General features: G+C 42.8%; 1 protein-coding gene across 2 annotated transcripts in view; it reads left to right on the plus strand.

Moving 5' to 3' along the window:
* Window positions 1–19852, plus strand: part of poc1bl (POC1 centriolar protein homolog B (Chlamydomonas), like) — a 74787-nt gene that overhangs the window by 34321 nt on the left and 20614 nt on the right. For both annotated transcript variants that reach the window (XM_041184527.1, XM_041184526.1), the window contains 3 exons: window positions 8263–8432; window positions 18705–18894; window positions 19318–19503. In XM_041184527.1, coding sequence (XP_041040461.1) covers window positions 8263–8432; window positions 18705–18894; window positions 19318–19503 — 546 coding nt within the window. The remainder of the gene's footprint in view (window positions 1–8262; window positions 8433–18704; window positions 18895–19317; window positions 19504–19852) is intronic.

A 19852-nucleotide genomic window follows, 5' to 3' on the forward strand; every position in this document is an offset into this window, starting at 1 on the left:
AGGAATCCTGCATTAAGTAACTCACCCCCTGACTCCCCAAAGCATGTCCACCATCTACAAGGCACAAGTCAGGAGTGTGATGGAATACTCTCCCCTTGCCTGGATGAATGCAGCTCCAACAACACTGAAGAAGCTTGACGCCTTCCAAGACAAAGCAGCCCGCTTGATTGGCACCCCTTTGACAAACATTCACTCACTCCACCACCAATGAACTGTGGCAGTAATGTGTACCATCTACAAGTAGCAGAAAAAGGGCGCCAGGTTTTTGAATACCTGGCTTCCCACCGACACTGTTTTCTACTGGAACTTTTGAACTTGTGTACCAGTGCCTATAAGACTAATTAAGTCCTACTGGCCCATCTCATCATGTAACCTCTACTGGAAAGGTAAGTTATTCAGCATCAGTCAATAGCCTGCTGACTAGCAAAGAATACATCATTGGTCTATGATTTTCGACCCTGGACTTATATGAAACCCATATGAATAATTCTTATTTTGTTTTGTGGTCTTTGCCCCATACCTCTTTCTGTTCTCTATCCTATCTTTATTGTATGAACGCAAAGGAAGTCACATGGTGACCCTCCTCTTGCATTTGTGTGTGTGCAAATAAATTAACCCTTTTAATTCATCCTATCTCAAGTTTGCTTTGGGGTTATTAATAGAGAATTGGATCACACCAGAACTGAGGGATTGGGAAAATACAGCACCACATATAGAGGGGGAAATCAAAAATCAAACACACCTTTCTGTTTACAGGTGGGTAGTGAGAAGAGAAATCAGGGCTGCTTAAATTAAACCCCCTCCTGTCTGAAACAGAAATTGAGAGCTCAAGTCTGGGATAACCCTATGTGAATTTGACCAGAGTCCAAGTTGAGAAACAAGCCAAATCTGATATAAAAGAGTCAATTGGAAGCCAAAAGAGGAAAACCCTGTGGCTGGAACAAATTTTAAAACACAGGTAACTTACCACAGCAAATTCATTTTCCCTAACACTAAGAAAATGGCAACATTTGATGCCCAGCTGTTTTTGTTCAGCAAGAGAATTTAAACAGGGAAACTTTGGTGATCCTTAGCACAGAACAATTGAAAGCTGTAGCTAGGGAGATACAGTTAAAATTGCCCAGTAAAATGAAAAGAAATGAACTGATCCAGTCATTGCTGGAACATTTGGATCTCACGTTACCAGTAGAGCAGTTAAATGTAGAGCTGATTAGCCAATTTTGAGTAGGAAAAGCTCAGGTAACTGCTAGAATTTCAGGAGAGGGCAAAAACGAGAGCGAGGGAAGCTCAGGAGAGGGCAAAAGCGAGAGCAAGGGAAGCTCAGGAGAGGGCAAAAGCGAGAGCGAGGGAAGCTCAGGAGAGGGCAAAAGCGAGAGCGAGGGAAGCTCAGGAGAGGGCAAAAGCGAGAGCGAGGGAAGCTCAGGAGAGGGCAAAAGCGAGAGCGCGAGGGAAGCTCAGGAGAGGGCAAAAGCGAGAGCGCGAGGGAAGCTCAGGAGAGGGCAAAAGCGAGAGCGCGAGGGAAGCTCAGGAGAGGGCAAAAGCGAGAGCGCGAGGGAAGCTCAGGAGAGGGCAAAAGCGAGAGCGCGAGGGAAGCTCAGGAGGGCAAAAGCGAGAGCACGAGGGAAGCTCAGGAGAGGGCAAAAGCGAGAGCGCGAGGGAAGCTCAGGAGAGGGCAAAAGCAGCGCGAGGGAAGCTCAGGAGAGGGCAAAAGCGAGAGCGCGAGGGAAGCTCAGGAGAGGGCAAAAGCGAGAGAGCGAGGGAAGCTCAGGAGAGGGCAAAAGCGAGAGAGCGAGGGAAGCTCAGGAGAGGGCAAAAGCTAGAGCGCGAGGGAAGCTCAGGAGAGGGCAAAAGCTAGAGCGCGAGGGAAGCTCAGGAGAGGGCAACTCAGGAGAGGGCAAAGAGAGAGAGAGAGAGAGAGAGGGAAAGAGAATTCCAGCTCTTAAAATTGGAAATGGAGCTAACAGCTCAATGGGAAAGAGAGGCCAGACAATTGGAAGTTGCAAGGGAGAATCTCTCTCTACCCAGTAGCACCCCTTATCCTTCTAACCTAGAACCACTCTGAGTCCCTCAAGTATGTGAGATTCATTCCCAAATTTGAAGAGAGTGATGTAGAGTAATTTTTTGTCACTTTTGAGAAAATTAAAGGACAGCTAAAATGGCCCTCAGATATCTGTACCTTTTTAATTCAAGGGCAGCTGTCAGGGAGAGCCCAAGAAGTCTACTGCATACTGCCTCCTGATGTGTCCCTGAATTATGAGTGGAACAAGGCTGCCATCCTAAGTGCCTATGAGTTGGTCCCAGAGGCATATCGCCAGCAAGTCCGGAATGCTTGTAAGAAGCCCACACAAAGCTACAGCAAGTTTGAATGGCTGAAGCAAATAGGGATCTTATCCATCGGTCAAAAGCTAAGAATCCCCCACAACTATGAGGGGCTGTGTGAGCTCGTACTGTTATAGGAATTCAAAAATTGCCTACCCTCCAACCTGCGAATACACCTAGAGGAGCAGAAAATCCTCATAGTCAGGGGCGTAGTAGTCACAGCAGACAGCTATGATCTCACCCATAGGCCTGGAAACTCAGGCAGACCCTTTCCAAATCATACCCATGAGCCTTGGAAGATAAGCAGAGCAATCTAGATACGAAAGTCCCTCTACCCAGAAAACATAAACGAGGGTGTGAGAAGCCCTCCTGCATTCCAAAAGGAGAACTCCCAGAGGCTATTGTGTTCCCATTGCAACAAAATAGGCCATTCTAGACCTGAATGATCAAGATTACGTGGCAAGCCTGTTGGCCTAGTAGGGCTTCACATGAGTAGTCCCCCGAAGGATGCCCCAATGGGTAGTGCAGCAGAACAATTAGAGACTCTCGCTACAGCAACTTACCCTTTGAAGGGCATGGCACTATGTATGTTGGAGCCGGACAAATTCCCAGAGAGCTTCTGTAGTTTTGTCCTGTCAGGAACAGGCCTCCTGCCCATCCATCCCAAATGTGAACAAATCCAAGGAACTGCTCAGGGACACAGGGGCCACTCAATCGTTACTGTTGGAGGGAAGCTTAAACCTACCCCCTTAGTCCTCCCTGAAGGCCAAAGCCCTAATCAGTGGAATGGGAGGAGGATCTCTGTTTGCACCCCTCCATAAGGTCCATCTACAGTGTGACCTTTCAGGGCCTGTTACAGTAGGAATTGCCCTTCAACTATGAGTAGCAGGAATCAGTCTCCTCCTTGGGAATGATTTGGCTGGCAGCAAGTTGTTAGCCAGCGAAAGAAAAGAGGCCAGTGCTAACCAGCAAAAATCTGCAGATGGGCAGAAAGCTGGGGAAGTTTCCTTAGACCTTAAGTGAGAGCTGCTCGAAGGTGGCAAGGCCGAACATGCCAGTAAAATTAAACGGGATACAGAAAAGACCCCTAGAATCTAAAATAGATTCCTCAAATGTCCCAGAATTAAATAAGGACCAGAGAAGTTCCAGAGCAGGGAAAGAAATAGTGAGGGAGATGCCCTATGCATCTGAAGAGCCTGAAGGAAGGCAGGTTATTAAGTCTGGAAATGAAAATGTTAAGGACTTGCCTGAAGTATGGCTTGTGGAAACCTTCTTTCCGACACTAAATAGGGACAAAGGGAATTCCCAAACATGTGAGCAGATAGGGAGTGAGATGCCTCCCCAGTCAAAAAGCCATGAGAGAGTGTAGCTGAAACTGTACTTCCACTTAAGGGCAGAGGTGTTCCAAGGGACATGGAACAAGTTAGGAGAGCATCCATCCCAAGCCAAAGGCCCCAGCTAAGAAGACTGATTGGTCTGGCCAGTAGCTTTATGGTGAATTTAAAAGTGGACCATTGAGACAGTGTGTTAGATAACCACATAATAGAGAGATGGACCTTTGATTTCCTTCCACTCTGCTGAGTTCCTTACCTCAGCTGGCACCAAGAGATCTGCAAGAGTTGTGGAGAGTTTAGTTGCATAGAAAATTTATGGCACAAGAGGAGGGCTGTCCCATTGTGTCAGTGGCAGTCGATAAAGAGTTATCCAGCCTAATCCCACTTTTCAGCTCATGTTTCAAGTGGATGCAGGAGCATGTGCTGAGGGTTTCTGCCTCTAGCATCATTTCAGTCAGTAAGTTCCAAACCTCAGCATCCCAGGTTGAAAAGATTTCCCCTTAATTCTCCTTTGATCCTTCTACCAATTACTTGAGAATGATACCACCTGGCTATTGATCTTCTACTATGGAAATAGGTCCTTATTATCCACTCTATCTAACCCCTCTTGTTTTTATACATCTCAATTATATCTTCCCTTGACCACCTCTACTCCAAGAAAACACCAACCACTCAATCATTGCTCTTAGCTAAAAATTCTCCACTCCTGGCAACATCTTTAAAATTCCTCTGTACCCTCTCAAGTCTAATCACATTGTTCCTGTAATGTGGTGCTCAAAACTGTATGTAGTTCTCTAGCTATGGCCTAAGTAGTGTTTTATACAGTTCTATCATCATCTCCTTGTTCTTATGTTCCATGTTTTGGCTAATAAAAGAAAGTGTCTGCTTGTCTTATTTACCATTTTATCTACTTGTCTTGCTACCTTAAGTAAGCTGTGGAGATGCACTCCACGGTCCCTCTGTTTACCTACCCTTAGTATCCCAGCATTTATTCTGTATTCCCATTTATTGTGTATTCCCTTGCCTGGTTTGCCTCCCAAATTGCATTACATCATACTTGGCTGGATTGAATTCCACTTGTCACTTTTCTGCAACTTTCTTCTATCAGACAACCAAGTTTTGCTATGATCTGCAAACTTCCTAATTGTGCTCCCTATATTTAAGTCTGGATCATTGATATAAACCAGGAAAAGCAAGTGACCTAGTAACTGAGCCCTGGAAACCCACTGGAAACAGCCTTTCTGTCCCAAACACACCTGTTGACCATTACCCTTTTGCTTGCTGTCACTCAGCTGGTTTTGAATCCAACTTGCCACTTTCCCTTGGATCCAAGGGCTTTTAATTTTCTCACCAGTCTGCCGTGTGTGACCTTATCAAAAGTCTTGCTAAATCCTTCCACCCTAGAATTTATTCCTGTAATTTAGTTTTAGAGTGCAACCCATCTTTTTCTTATAAAAAGTGGATTTACTTAAGGTTACAAGTTAATAACCTAAAGTGGGCTGGGGAACCTTTTTTCCCAACGATCTCTCACACACAAACACAATTAGTCATGGGCCCTACACACACACAACTTTTTTTTAAGAGGGAATACAGAAACGTACAACTCACCCACTGCTTTAATGCGATGGCTAAGTTTGCTTTTCCTTAATAAACCTTGTTACCGTAGATTCTACATCGTTTACAATGACCGGTACTTCGATCTGCATTACTGCCTCTTCCAAAACCTGCCCATCACTGCCGTGTCCTCCCGAGGCATGAATACTCTGGGCTGTGACTGCCACTGGTCGTGATTTTTAAATGGTGGAGTTTGGCTCGCCATCACCTTCTCAAGGGCAAATCCGAAATGGGCAATAAATACTGGCCTAGCCAGTAATGCCTGCATCCAATGAATGAATAATGAAAAGAGGACATGGTCTGATCTTGCCTCCCTCGCTAAACTCGGTTAGGTTCTGGGACTAGATTTCATTTCGGGGGAATCCTCTCCTCATCCTCCAGGGAGAGTATGGTCCTGAGGCCATTTCCAGCGGTGTTACAGCAGAGTGGCAACAAACGGAAATGGAGAGGGTCGATTTGAAAGAGCAGAAGCGGATCTGCATTGAACGCCGACTGAAATGGTAAAGAAATGAGCGCACCGGTCATTGTAAACTTGTAGAATGTTTAATAGGGGGCATCCTTTGGTATTCCCGCATCAGGCAATGTGTAGCCTTGAACTAGTTTAAAAAAAAACACACAATTGGGTAAACGGCTCAGGGCTTCATAAAGCGCCACTGAGTTCTGGATTTCCACTTTAGAAGCAGAATCACTGAGTGTTAATGGCAGAACAGGACAGGGGCGTTCTCTTTGTCATATTAAATAAGAATAAAATAGTAACCACTTCGCAGAAGCTGTATTAGCACAGAGAGAGGGAGGGAATGAAGGTACAATATTATCATGCCCTGAGGACGAGCAGAGAAGCTAATATCCAACCATCCCAAACAATACTTAATCGCTGTGAGGAAACTTCTAACCATCCATGGAGGTCACTTCATAAGATTTTTTGTCTTGTGAGCAGGTTTGCTTTAAGATTAACTGCCTTAACTGCAATAATTACTGCCTGGAACTCCTGAAACAAATTTGCTTCTCACAGATGTTACTCTGAGTTGACCGTTAGCGTGCAGAGATATTCAGAAGCTTGACGGCATTTTCAATAACACTGGGATAGCACAGGGGGGTGTAAGCAACTGAAGCAAATCCTGATGCACGGGGAGATTTTAACACCATGTTGCTGTTAAGATTCCAACAGTTCTCTGAGAATATTGAAAGCTTTAGCCGACCATCCCACGCAGACCCGCCCTGCGGACTTCTCGCCAGTCTGTCCGCCGGCTGCTGACTCCTCACCCCAGACACTGCTCCAAGTGTTAGAAAACAGCGTTTGAAATATTCGAAAACGGGACAGGAGAAAATCTGTTTAAAAGAAACAAACATATGATACACAAAAGTTTCGAAATTACCGGAGGACTGTTGAAATTTAAATTTGGCACTATAACTCGACGGAGTTGCAAGTGCAGTGAACTGAAATATTTTCCTGCCTGGCTCTCTAAATCAACGACTTTAGGCGTTTGAAGCACGTTGGGAAACCAGTAAATGACAGAACAAATAATACCTGCTGAGTTTTTCCAGCGATTTTTGTTTTTGAACGAATGACAGGCCAACTGTCGTGATGATGTCTGTATTTATCTCAGTAACAGTCATACAGCAGCGCCACTTTACAGGCTGCAGGGCAACTCTGCGGGGGGGAACTCACTTATTTTGCCTTGCGTTTACATTCTGCTGGGTGTCTTCATGAGATTGAGTGAGATTGGAATTAGAATAAATTTATACCAAAAGCATTGACTCCTCGGCCACGTAGATTATGTTTCGCTTAGAAGTACAATGAAGCCCACGCTGCGCGGTTCTGTATTTTGTTTGGCTCTGAACGTGTTTCAAAGTAATCAATAACACATTATGATTCTGTTGTGCAGCATTTTTGTGAGACATATAGGAGGAGCAAATGTTTTTTGGCCTAGCCAGCAGTTGACGGCCTGTTAAGAAATTTGCTTATGAATAGGCTTTGCTGAAAGAGGCAGCATTTGCATGAAGCTGTTGGCAAGCGAGTTATTAATTCGTGAAGATTCCGTGTTTTCTTTGTTCTATGACTATTTATCTAGGAATTGCTTTCTCTGATATATTTATTTGAAATCTCACCAGGGGCTGGATGAAAAACTGCAACGGGCTGGGGGTTCACCACCCCTGACCTGAAAACATGCAATGAAATATGCTCTTTGGGCCAGAATGTATTCAAAAATAATATTAAGAATGCAACTATTCAAATTGAATTAACTTTACTGTAATAAGCACATTTTCAAATATTCACAAGTAAATCTGATAAATTTCTTATCTGATAGGGCTTGCTGTGTATATTTTATATATATTTTATATAAAGTTTGAAGATGTATTTCTTTTTAGTTCCCTTTTACCCACTAACCATTCCCTGGGCAAGCAGGCAGGTCAAGAATTTGATCCTAATATTGCTCTGTAATGGGTTGCAAGGAAACATACAAGAGCAGTCAGTGGCATCTGATGTAATGGCCTCTGTCAACTTCCTTTATTCATTTATCTTCCCCCTTGTGGATAAGTATCTCCACTTCAAAATGTGTTTGAGAATGAAAGTGCAGTGCATGAAGATTTGCTGTCATGAACCCAATTTTATTGTATTCTGTCTTGCAGTGTGCTGTAATACAAATCTGTTACGGCTGTGGGGTATTATTTAGTTATTTAACCCCTCTTTCCCCCACTTCAGCTGTTTTCTCCACAATAGTCATGCTTGATGTTGAAGATTGAAATGGCCATGTTTTTTAGTCCTAAATTGTTTTTACGGCAGCAGAATTAGTCATCATTTGCAAACAGCGAGGTTTCTGGCTTCTTGTTAGTGCAATGATTCTTTAGTTTAGATAGTTACTGAAAGTATTCCATAAATCAATACTGAACTGGTGCTTGAACAACCTCCCAGTTGGCTTTGTGAGCTTTGTCTTAGAGGTATTTAAAATTACAAGGATTTTCTTGATCATGTTGAAATTCTGCTTCATTTCAGGTGCAGGGCAAAACGGTTCAATTATAGGAAACTTCCTACCACTTCTGTAGTTATCGCATTTTATAATGAGGCCTGGTCTACACTTCTCCGCACAATTCACAGTGTACTGGAAACATCTCCTGCTGTTCTCCTTAAAGAACTCATTCTTGTCGATGACTATAGTGATCGAAGTAAGGAAGATAATTATTTTTTACTGTTTTAATGTCTTTGCAATATTTTTGGACCAAGATTACCATCACATAGTGTGGTGGATTATAATCCCAGCCCCTTTTTGGACAATCCCGGATCAGATGTACCTCAGATAATCCCTCTCAACTTCCGGTTGAGAAAGACAGATCCCAAAGATACTAAACGGGTCTGAAGGAATTATCTCTCCCCAAAGGAAAGGAGTTCGCTGCATGTAATACCATCCTCCAGATAGCCTTTTTATCAAGTTTCAGACAGATTATAATATCCTGGATATTAGGGTCCAGAAGATCTCTCCTCAGTAATGTACATCCCCACCAAAGAGTTTATGGAGGCAGGTTCATGAGTTAGCAATACAGAAGGCTATGTGAGACAGTATAATTCTAAACTATACAGAAGTTTATTAAAGAACCAAACATGCAACACTCAGTATGGTGGAATAGTCAATTGCAACCTTAAAAGTTCTAGGAAAAGCGAGAAAATACAATCTTATTCTTGGTAGAGAATTCAGTTTTAAACTTCATGTATTGTTACAGTAAAATATTTAAATAGTATTATTGTAACATGTACCTTAATTCGCTGAATGAAGACAACAAAGTTAGTGAGATGACTCTGTCCCAGTTAAGGAGAAAATTATCATTGCCAAGCTCACAGGACATAGGCTAGCAGAAAGCATTTTATTAGAAGTGTGAGGTGATGTATTTTGCCAGAAGGGATAGGGAGCGGCAATAGAGACATAGTGGAGGGGTTCTAAATTCATTGCCCTACCTCCACTGCTTGCTGGGGGAAGAGAATTCCAAAGACTAAGTTCCTTTGAGATGAGGGGAATTTCTTCTCTCAGTCTTAAATGGGAGACCCTTATTTTGAAATTCTGTCATCTAGCTCTAGATTCCCGTATGAGGGGAAATGTCCTCTCAGCATCTAACTTGTCAAGCCCATCTCAGAAGCTTATATTTTTCAATAAGATCACTTTTCATTCATCTAAGCTCCAATGAATATAGTTCCAACATTTTTTTCATTTATTCTTTCATGTGATGTGGGCATTGCTGACAAGGCCAACATCTGTGGCCCATCCAAATTACCCTTGAGAAGGTGGTGGTGTTACAACTGGTCTCCGGACGAGGTTCCCCCAATATGTGATCCTGGACAAGGTACCCCAAATTGCTATGCTCCCAGGTGAGGCGGTTGAACTGGCTCCCGTTCTTTATTCAACCCCCTTAGTTGGTCGCAACAAGATTAATTTAAAAAGGATCCCTTTCCTTGTGGATACCTTTTCCCAGTCCAAATGTATTTGTTTTCAAAAGGAGCCAATTTAATCAGGCTATCTTGAGTCAAAGAAAGAGTGAGTTTATTAGTTACTAAACGGGAGAAAAAAACATTAAAAATGCAACACACATACAGAGGTTAGAAGTAAGAAATTGAGTCCAAAAATAAAAGTTTAAAAAAGGTATACGAATCAGTCCTTCAGCTTGTCTGTGAGGAGTAGATGGTGAACCATTGCAGATGTTAAGTTGGGTGATTCCGGTAGTACTGACTTTGGCAGTTGAGCAGATGGTTAGGAGATTCTCGGTTCTGTAGGTTAGCTGAAAGCAGTTGTCCTGTTTCCTTTTCGACTGTGGCTTTGCTGACTTGTGCCTTGCTTCCAGCAATCAGAGAGAGAGGACCTTTTTTATCTGCAAGCACAGGGATGCCCATTTGGGGTTCTTCAGCTGTGACCTTCACAGTGCACGCACACCAGAACAGAACACCAGACTAGGAAAACAGAACTAGGGTTCCAGTTGGCTTTTTAAAACCCCCTTCCCTGTGTATTCCTGGAAGGGACGAAATAAACATGTCTTTCGCCCAGACCTGTTTTCTTTTTTAACTCAGTTCATATCAGTGTGGGATATAATTCAACAGGAGGTGGTTTCAGCTGAGGTAGTAATTATTTTTCTATTATTTCTGCAACCACAGGAGATTACAGTTCAGTGTGTATTGTCTCTTTTCCTTTTAAGTGCCTCTGTCTAAAGTAGGCCGTGTCACACCTTTTGGGTGTGATAGTCTGTTCTTTCTGAACTAGTTGATCAAGTAACCCACAGAGGAATTTTCCAACAATTGGTTACCTTACGGTCTCAGCCAGCATTTGCTTTAATGTCCTCTTTTTAAAAAAAAAACACGTCTTACTTAAAAATTCAATATATCCATAAGTAATTTGGTGATAGGATCCGTGGTCGTGACAGTGGTGAGCTGGATTCTTGAACCACTGCAGGCCATGTGGTGTAGGTACACCTATAGCACTGTTAGGCAGCGAGTTTCGGGATTTTGACCCAGTGACAGTGAAGGAACGAAGATATAGTTCCAAGTTGGGGATGATGTGCAGCTTGGAAGGGAGCTTGTAGGTGATGTTCCCATACGTCTGCAGCCCTTGGCCTTCTCGGTGGTAGAAGTCGCAGGTTTGGGAGGTGCTGTCGAAGGAGTCTTAATGAGTAGTTGCTGTGCATCATGTATATAGTACACACTACTGCCACTGTGCAGCGGCAGTGGAGGGAGTGAATATTTTTAGGTTTGTATTGGGTGCCAATCAAGTGGGCTACTTTGTCCTGGATGGTGTCAAGCTTCCAGTGTTGTTGGGGCTGCACTCATCCAGGCAAGTGGAGAGAATTTCATCACATTCCTGGCTTGTACCTTGTAGGTGGTGGACAAGCTTTGAGGAGTCAGGAGGTGAGTTATTCATCTCAGAATTCCCAGAGTCTGATCTGCTCTTGAAGCCACAGTATTTATATGGCTGATGTAGTTCAGTTTCACGTCAATGGTAACCAAAAGGATGTTGATAGTGAGGGATTTGGTTATGGTAATGCTGTTAAATGTCAAGGGGGGAGGGTTATGTTCTCGCTTGCTGGATATGGGCATTGCCTGGCACTTGTGTGGTACAAATGTTACTTGCCACTTCTCAGCCCAAGCCTGGATATTGTCCAGGTCTTGCTGCGTTTGGATATGGACTGCTTCAGTATCTGAGCAGTTGCAAATGGTATGGAACATTGTGCAATCGTCAGCGAACATCCCCACTGCTATCCTTATCATGGAGGTGAGGTCATTGATGAAGTAACTAAAGATAGCTGGTCCCTGACACTACCCTGAGCAACTTTCACAGTGATGTCCTGAAACTGAGATGATTGATTTCCAACAACCACAACCATCTTCCTTCATACCAGTATGATTCTAATCAGTGGAGAGCTTTTTCCAGATTCCCATTGATTTCAATTTTACCAGGGCTCCTTGATGACAAGGGCAGTCACTCTCACCCCATCTCTGGAATTCAAACTCCTTTGTCCCTCAGCTTGATGGTAATATGAGTGAGTGATATGCGGGTCAGAAGTTACAGATTGTGGCTGAGTACACAGCACCTCAAGGATGCCCAAGTTTGAGCTCTTAGATCTGTTCTGAAACTGCTCAACCTTTCCTCACAAGACAACCCCTTCATCCAAGGAATCAGCCTCATGAGCCTTCTCTGAATGCTCCCAATGCAAATCTATCCCTCCTTAAGTAAGGAGACAAACACTGTACACAAAACTCTAGTGTGATGTCACCAATGCCATGTAACATGCAAGACTTATCTCCTTTTATGTTCCATACTGTTTTCAATAAAGGCTAACATTCCATTTTCCTTCCTAATTACTTGCTGTACCTGCATACTGAGTTTTTGTGATTCATGTGCAAGGACACCCAAATCCCTCTGTATTGCAACATTCTACAGTGTCTCTCTATTTAAATAATATTCTGCTTTTCTAACCTTCTCACCTAAGTGGACAACCCCACATTTTCCCACATTACATACCATCTGCCAAATTTTGTTCACTCAGCTAATCTATCTATATTTGTTTGCAGACTCTGTGTCCTCCTCCCAAATTGCTTTCCTACCTACCTTTTGTATTGTCAGCAATTTGTCATTTCATCCAAGCTGTAAATAATAGAATCCTTGTGGCATTCCACAATTTACAGTTGCCAAGTTGAAAATGAATTGTTTACTCCAACACTCTCTTTCCTGTTAGTTAACCAATCCTCTATCCTTCCTACTATATTGGCCCCAATACCATGAGCTCTTACCTTGCCTAGTAACAGTTTATGTGGCACCCTATTGAATGCCTTTTGGAAATCCAAATACGCTGTGTCTAATAGTTCTCCTTTATCATCCTGGCTTGCTTCGCTCTCAAAGAACTCTAATAAATTTGTCAAACACAATTTGCCTTTCACAAAACCATGTTGACTCTGCTTGATTGTACCATGATATTCTAGATGTCCTGCTACAACCTCCTTAATAATGGATTCTAGCATTTCCCCAATGACTGATGTTAGGCTATAATTTCCTGCTTTCTACCTCACTCCTTTCTTGAATAGAGGTGTTACATTTGTGGTTTTCCAACCTGCTAAGACCGTGCCAGAATCGAGGGAATTTTGGAATAATACAGCCAATGCATCCACTTCTTTTAAGATAAAAGCAAAATACTGCGGATGCTGGAAATCTGAAACAAAAACAAAAATAGCTGGAAAAACTCAGCAGGTCTGACAGTATCTGTGGAGAGGAATACATTTAATGTTTCGAGGTGGATTCTCTTCTCTTTTCTTTGCCTCCACCAATCACTGGCCCTCCATCCAGCTCTACCTGTCCCACCCCCTTCAACCAGCTTATATTTCACCTTATTTCTATATTTTCTTAGTTCTGATGAACATTAACTGTATTCCTCTCCGCAGATGCTGTGAGACCTGCTGAGTTTTTCCAGCTATTTTTCTTTTGTTTCACTCCTTTTAAGACCCCAGGATGCAGGCCATCAGGGGACTTGTCAGCCTTAAGTCACATGGGGTTTCCTAGTCCTTTTCCTCTAGTGATAGTGATTGTTTTATGTTCCTCCCTCCTTTTTGCCTCTTGATTTTCTGCTATTCTTGGGATGCTTTTAGGATCAATGTGCACAGATCTTTGTGATGGCAGATCATATTGAGTGAGTGAGCAAAGCATTTGAGATCTTGAGCCTCATATGTAGAGGTATTAAGTGGAAAATATGGATGTTATGCTGAACCTTTAAACAGCTCTGGTTAGGTCACAGCTAGAGTATTGTATCCAGTTTTGGCCACTACAACTTAAAAATGTGAGAGTCCTTGAGAGGGTGCAGAGGACATTTATCAGAATGGTTACAAGGACGAGGGATTTTATTTTTTATTCATTCATTGGATGTGGGTATTGCTGGTTAGGCCAGCATTTATTGCCATCCCTCATTGCCCTTGAAAAGGTGGTGGTGAACTTCCTTCATGAATCACTACAATCCATGTGGTGTAAGTACACACACAGTGCTGTTAGGGAGGGAGTTTAAATACAAAGTTAAGTTGGAGAAGCAGGAATTCTTCTTGGAGCAAAGGAGATTGAGGGGAGATTTCATAGATGTGTACAAGATTATGATAATTTAGACAAGATATGTTACGAATATCTAATTTCATAATTCAGATATTTTAAAGGTATCACTTTTAGTTTTAGGGGTTAAGGTTGGGGATTAAAATGCACAATGTAAGATAAATGGAAACATTTGATTGAGAAACTAATAACCAACCCTGAAGTAAATGCAAGTCAAACAGACCTGTGATAATTCAAGTTTGAAGTATTCGTTTAATAAGATCAGACTAGAATAGAGATTGAGATCCTAACACGGCAGGTGTTTAGATAGGAAACTGAAGATAGGGGGCCTGAGCTGCTTTGTCCTGTTTTTATTAGAGGTTAATTATCCATGCAGACCTCGGTCAAAAGCTTTGATGTTGAAGCTAAGAGCTCCTTTTTAAATAAGGGAGTTTCTTTTGGAATCAGCAAGTTTGGAGGAGAGGGCCATTAACTTCATTAGAGATATTAATTAGTTATGTGGGTCACAAAATCAAAGGGGTTGTTTTGAAGCTGGAAGATTTAACTTAGTTTTGTTTGGAACATCCAAAGTATGTTACATTGCCATGGAATTGGGCTGTGGGGGCTAGGGAGGTTCCTTTGTTTAATTTATCTGTGTGTTTTCACTCACAGAAGCAGGCAGTCAGCAGTTCAGTTTGGGAACAGACTGATATTCCATCAGTGAGCTGCAGCTATATGAGTGGTAGCTTGAGCTCAGTTTGAAGACATAGTTCGTGAGGCCAAAAGAGGCTTTAAGATTTGCCTAGCTTGGAGCTAGAGGAAGAAATCTACAGTAACCCTCTACAGTAAAAACAAGTGGTTCAGCTTTGAATCAGGCAGACAAAGAGAGATCTTCCAGGAGCAGCTTGGAGAAGCCAGAAAGTCTTTGGGGTTGTACCTGAAAGCATCCAAGTTGGTGGGTTTAAGCCCTGAGTTCAGAAGGCAACGGAAAAGAATTTGTCAAGAGCTGTGGAACAGCTGTGAATCAGGAGAACAGAGTTATTAGAAATGAGGAGTCTTTCTAATTTTCTGTCAAAATCACTGCGCAGGAATTGAATTGAGTTGAAATGCCCTGCATCTTACAAGGGAGCTGTGGAAAAGTTTGGAGTTAGCCCCAGGAAAAGTGAACCTTCCAAGATTTTGTAATATAAGGGAACTCTTGGCGGTGGGGGTGGCAGTGGGTCTAAAAATAAAACTGGATTCACATACTGTAAGTCTTGACCAAATTTAGTGTTAACTTAGCAGTGCTTGCTTTGGTTATTTTAATATGTATATAATATGTAAAAGTAGTAAAGTTTGTTTCTGTTTGAAAATTTCAAGTCTGTGGCATGGTTCTTTCATTTAATTACTGGGGTGTTCAAATTTCACCTTAAAGGTTACTGGTCTCTTCGGGATAATAACATAAGGTAGACAAAGAAAAGCTGTTCCCATCAGCTGATTGTGCAAGGACTGGTGCTCACAGATTTAAAGCTTTGGGTAAGGCATGAAGGGGGGATGTGAGGAAGATTTTTAAATGCAGTAAGTGGTAATGACTTGAATTGGTTATCCCCATCTATCACTGGCCTTCTATCCAGCTCTTCTTGTTCCCCCCACCCCCCCACCAAACCAGCTTATATTTCACCTCTTTTCTATTTTTCCTTAGTTCTGTTGAAGAGTCATACGGACTCGAAATGTTAATTGTATTCCTCTCCACAGATGCTGCCAGACCTGCTGAGTTTTTCCAGGTATTTTTGTTTTTGTTTCGGATTTCCAGCATCCGCAGTTTTGTAAAGGTGTTGTCACTATGAGTGGCACTTAGCAAAAACCTGCTCATCGATACTCAATTTAGGTTCTGTCAGGGCCACTCGGTTCCTGATCTCATTACAGCCTTGATCAAAGCATGGACAAACCAGCTTAATTCCAAAGTTGAGGAAGCAGAGAATGCCCTTGAGATCAAGGCAACATTTGGCAAGTGTGGTATCAAGAAGCCCTAACAAAATTGAAATCACTGGGAACCGGGAAGAACTTTCCACTGGTTGGTGTCATACCTAGGACAAAGGAAGATGATTTTGGTTGTTGGAGGCCATTTTTTTCAGTCCCAGGACATTACTGTAGGAGTTCCTCAGGGTAGTGTCCTATACCTAACCATCTGCAGCTGCTTCAACAATGACTATCTCAAACAAAAGAGAATCTAACCATCCCATGGGACTCCATACCATTCTCTCAGCTCCTTCACTTCTGTCGCATCTGTTCTGATGATGCCACTTTCAAAAACAGTTCCTCTGACATGTCCTCCTTCTTCCTTAACCGAGGGTTTCCACCCACGGTGGTTGACAGGGCCCTCAACTGTGTCCGGCCCATCTCCCGCGCATCCGCCCTCACACCTTCTTCTCCCTCCCAGAAACATGATAGGGTCCCCCTTGTCCTCACTTATCACCCCACTAGCCTCTGCATTCAAAGGATCATCCTCCACCATTTCCGCCAACTCCAGCATGATGCCACCACCAAACACATCTTCCCTTCACTCTCCCGGCAGCATTCTGCAGGGATCGTTCCCTCCGGCACACCCTGGTCCACTCCTCCATCACCCCCTACACCTCAACCCCCTCCTACGGCACCTTCCCATGCAACCGCAGAAGGTGTAACACCTGCCCCTTTACTTCCCCTCTGCTCACCGTCCAAGGGCCCAAACACTCCTTTTAAGTGACGCAGCATTTCACTTGCACTTCCCTCAATTTAGTCTACTGCATTCGTTGCTCCCAATGCGGTTTCCTCTACATTGGAGAGACCAAACGCAGACTGGGTGACCGCTTTGCAGAACACCTTTGGTCTGTTCGCAAGCATTACCTAGACCTCCCTGATGCTTGCCATTTCAACACTTCACCCTGCTCTCATGCCCACATGTCCGTCCTTGGCTTGCTGCATTGTTCCAGTGAAGCTCAACGCAAACTGGAGGAACAGCACCTCATCTTCAGACTAGGCATTTACAGCCTTCCGGACTGAATATTGAGTTCAACAATTTTAGATCATGAATTCTCTCCTCCATCCCCACCCCCTTTCCGATTTTCCCCCCCTTTTCTTTCCAATAATTTATATAGATTTTTCTTTTCCCACCTACTTCCTTTATTTTTAAATGTATTTCTATCCACTGTTTTATCTCTACCTTTTAGCCTTTTTTGATTCCTTCACCCCACCCCACCCCCACTAGGGCTATCTGTACCTTGCTTGTCCTGCTTTCTACCCTTAATTAGCACATTCCTTAGATAATATCACCACCTTCAACACCTCTTTGTCCTTTTGTCTGTGACATCTTTTGGTTATCTTCACCTATCACTGGCCCTTTACCCAGCTCTACTTGTCCCACCGCCCCCCCCCCCCCTTAAACCAGCTTATATTTCACCTCTCTTCTATTTTTACTTAGTTCTGTTGAAGTGTCATTCAGACTCGAAACGTTAACTGTGTTCCTCTCCGCAGATGCTGCCAGACCTGCTGAGTTTTTCCAGGTACTTTTGTTTTTGTTTTGGATTTCCAGCATCCACAGTTTTTTGCTTTTATCTGAGAATCTAACCATCTCTCTCTTTGATATTCATTGCATTACCATCACAGAATCCCCCACCATCAACATCCTGGGGCTTACCATTTACCAAAAACTTAACTAGACTAGCCATTTCAGTACTGTAATTCTCAGAGGCTGGGAATTCTGCAGTGAATAACTCACTGCCTGACTCCCCAAAGCCTGTCCACCATCTACAAGGCACAAATCAGGGGTATGCTGGAATACTCTCCACTTGCCTGGATGAGTGCAGCTCCAACAAAATTCATGAAGCTTGATACATCCAAGAAAAAGTATCCGCTTGATCAACATTTCTTCCACCACTGATGCACTGTGGTTGCAGAGTGTATCATCTACAAGATGCACTGCAGCTACTCACCAAGGATTCTTTGACAGCACCTTCCAAATCTATGATCTCTAATACCTATAAAACCAAGGGCAGCAGGTTCATGGGAACATCACCATCTGCAAGTTCCTCTTCAAGTCATATACCACCCTGACTTGGATATATATTGCATTTCCTTCACTCTGAGTCAAAATCCTGGAAAACCCTCCCTAACTATACTGTGGAAGTACCTACACCACATGTACTGCAGAGGTTGAAGGAGGAGGCTCACCACCATTTGCTCAAGAGCATTTAAACTTAGGCAATAAATGCTGGCCTTGCCAGCCAAGCTGACATCCTATTTGCTCATGACTGGATTGTCTACCATTTACATGATATGCTGCACCCTAGCAGCACCTCTAAAAGCCTTTGACCTGTACCAGCTACAGGTACAGGTTTTGGGGAGTCAGGCAGTGAGTTATTCACTGCAGAATTCCCAGCCTCTGGTGTTTTGGAACACCATCTCCTGCAAGATCTCTTCATCGTTCTGTACCATCCTGACTTGGAAATACCTGAACATTTCTTCATTGTCACGGGGTCAAAATCCTAGAACTCCCTATCTAGCCACCCTTGTAGACAGACTACACCACTTGGACTGCAGTGGTTCAAGAAGGTGACTCATCACCAGCTGCTTATGGGCTATTAGCAATAAATGCTGATCTTGCCACATCCCAAGGATGAATAAACATTTTATAGAATTACCAGCTCTCTAAACGCTGCTTTAAGTTTTTTTATGGTCATTCTCTATTGATGTAAGGTCAACATCTCATAATCTGAACAAAAATTGCTAACGCATGTGTAAAAACCAATGCCCTGGTTATTAATATTTGTAAATAGACAAATTGCTTTACTGTTGCAGCCTTATATGATACTCTGCTCTATACTGACCTTAAAGTAATTAATGCATATATGATAATGCCATTAATTATTGAGTATTTTAGTTTATCTGAAGTCCCAACTGGAGCAGTACATCAGTAACCTTCAGCGAGTGCGTCTCATTCGAACCAATAAGAGGGAGGGACTGGTACGTGCCCGTTTGATTGGTGCAACTTTTTCTACTGGAGATGTGCTCACATTTCTGGATTGTCATTGCGAGTGTGTTCCTGGCTGGTTGGAGCCACTGTTAAAGAGGTAAGATTATATATATCTTTGTTACAATGTACTTTTAGTATTGGTATCTGTCAACCAGGGCCCACCTCACCTAGCTTTCACAAAATGCTCTGGATCATTGTGTTGTCTCCTTCTCCTCCACATATATCTCTTTCTCGACCCCCCCACCCGCCCACACAACTTTGAAACGCTGGCTGTACAGCAATGCTGCCATTCATGGGAATTGTGAAAGTTATCTCAATCCACCACTACTTCAGTGCCTGTAAAATTCCCTATTCATCTCGAACCCCACTACCACACAATTCACATCTACTTTGCCATTTCTGGCTTACTTTGCTGTGACAAAACAGCTGGCAGTAACTACAGCCAATAGAAGATGTAGGAACCTGTTAAGATGTATGCCTGCCCCTATGTATTATTTATAGAAATATGTTTTATCTTTAGGATTAGCGAGAATGAAACTGCTGTTGTATGTCCGGTTATTGACACTATCGATTGGAACACTTTTGCATTCTACATGCAGACAGGGGAACCAATGATTGGAGGATTTGACTGGCGTCTTACATTCCAGTGGCATGTTGTCCCTGAGCATGAAAGAAAACGAAGGAAATCAAGAATAGACCCAATTAGGTAAATACATTTCGGTCAACACTCTAATATACTGTTTCCAGTGCTGTACTGTCCTGCTGTACTGTCTTTTAAATTAACGGAGACAAAAGCATCTGAAATACAGTAGCCTTGAGTACTTTAAAAAAAAATACTGCAACTTCAAGATTTATAATATAGAATGTCACTCATTTGTTAGTTTTATTCCATCTTGTTGATCTATTCCATCTTGTTGATCTATGGTGAAAATTGCTTAAAGTAAAAATAATTAGTAACAGGCAGTGAAAACAGTAGCTATTGCATGTAGAATGGGATAGAAATAAAGAACCTATTTTATCATATTCCTGGAGGAAGAGTGTGTACGGAATCTGTC

The sequence above is a fragment of the Carcharodon carcharias genome, chromosome 3 (assembly GCF_017639515.1).
Source record: "Carcharodon carcharias isolate sCarCar2 chromosome 3, sCarCar2.pri, whole genome shotgun sequence".
In the NCBI taxonomy this organism is placed as follows: Eukaryota; Metazoa; Chordata; class Chondrichthyes; order Lamniformes; family Lamnidae; genus Carcharodon; species Carcharodon carcharias.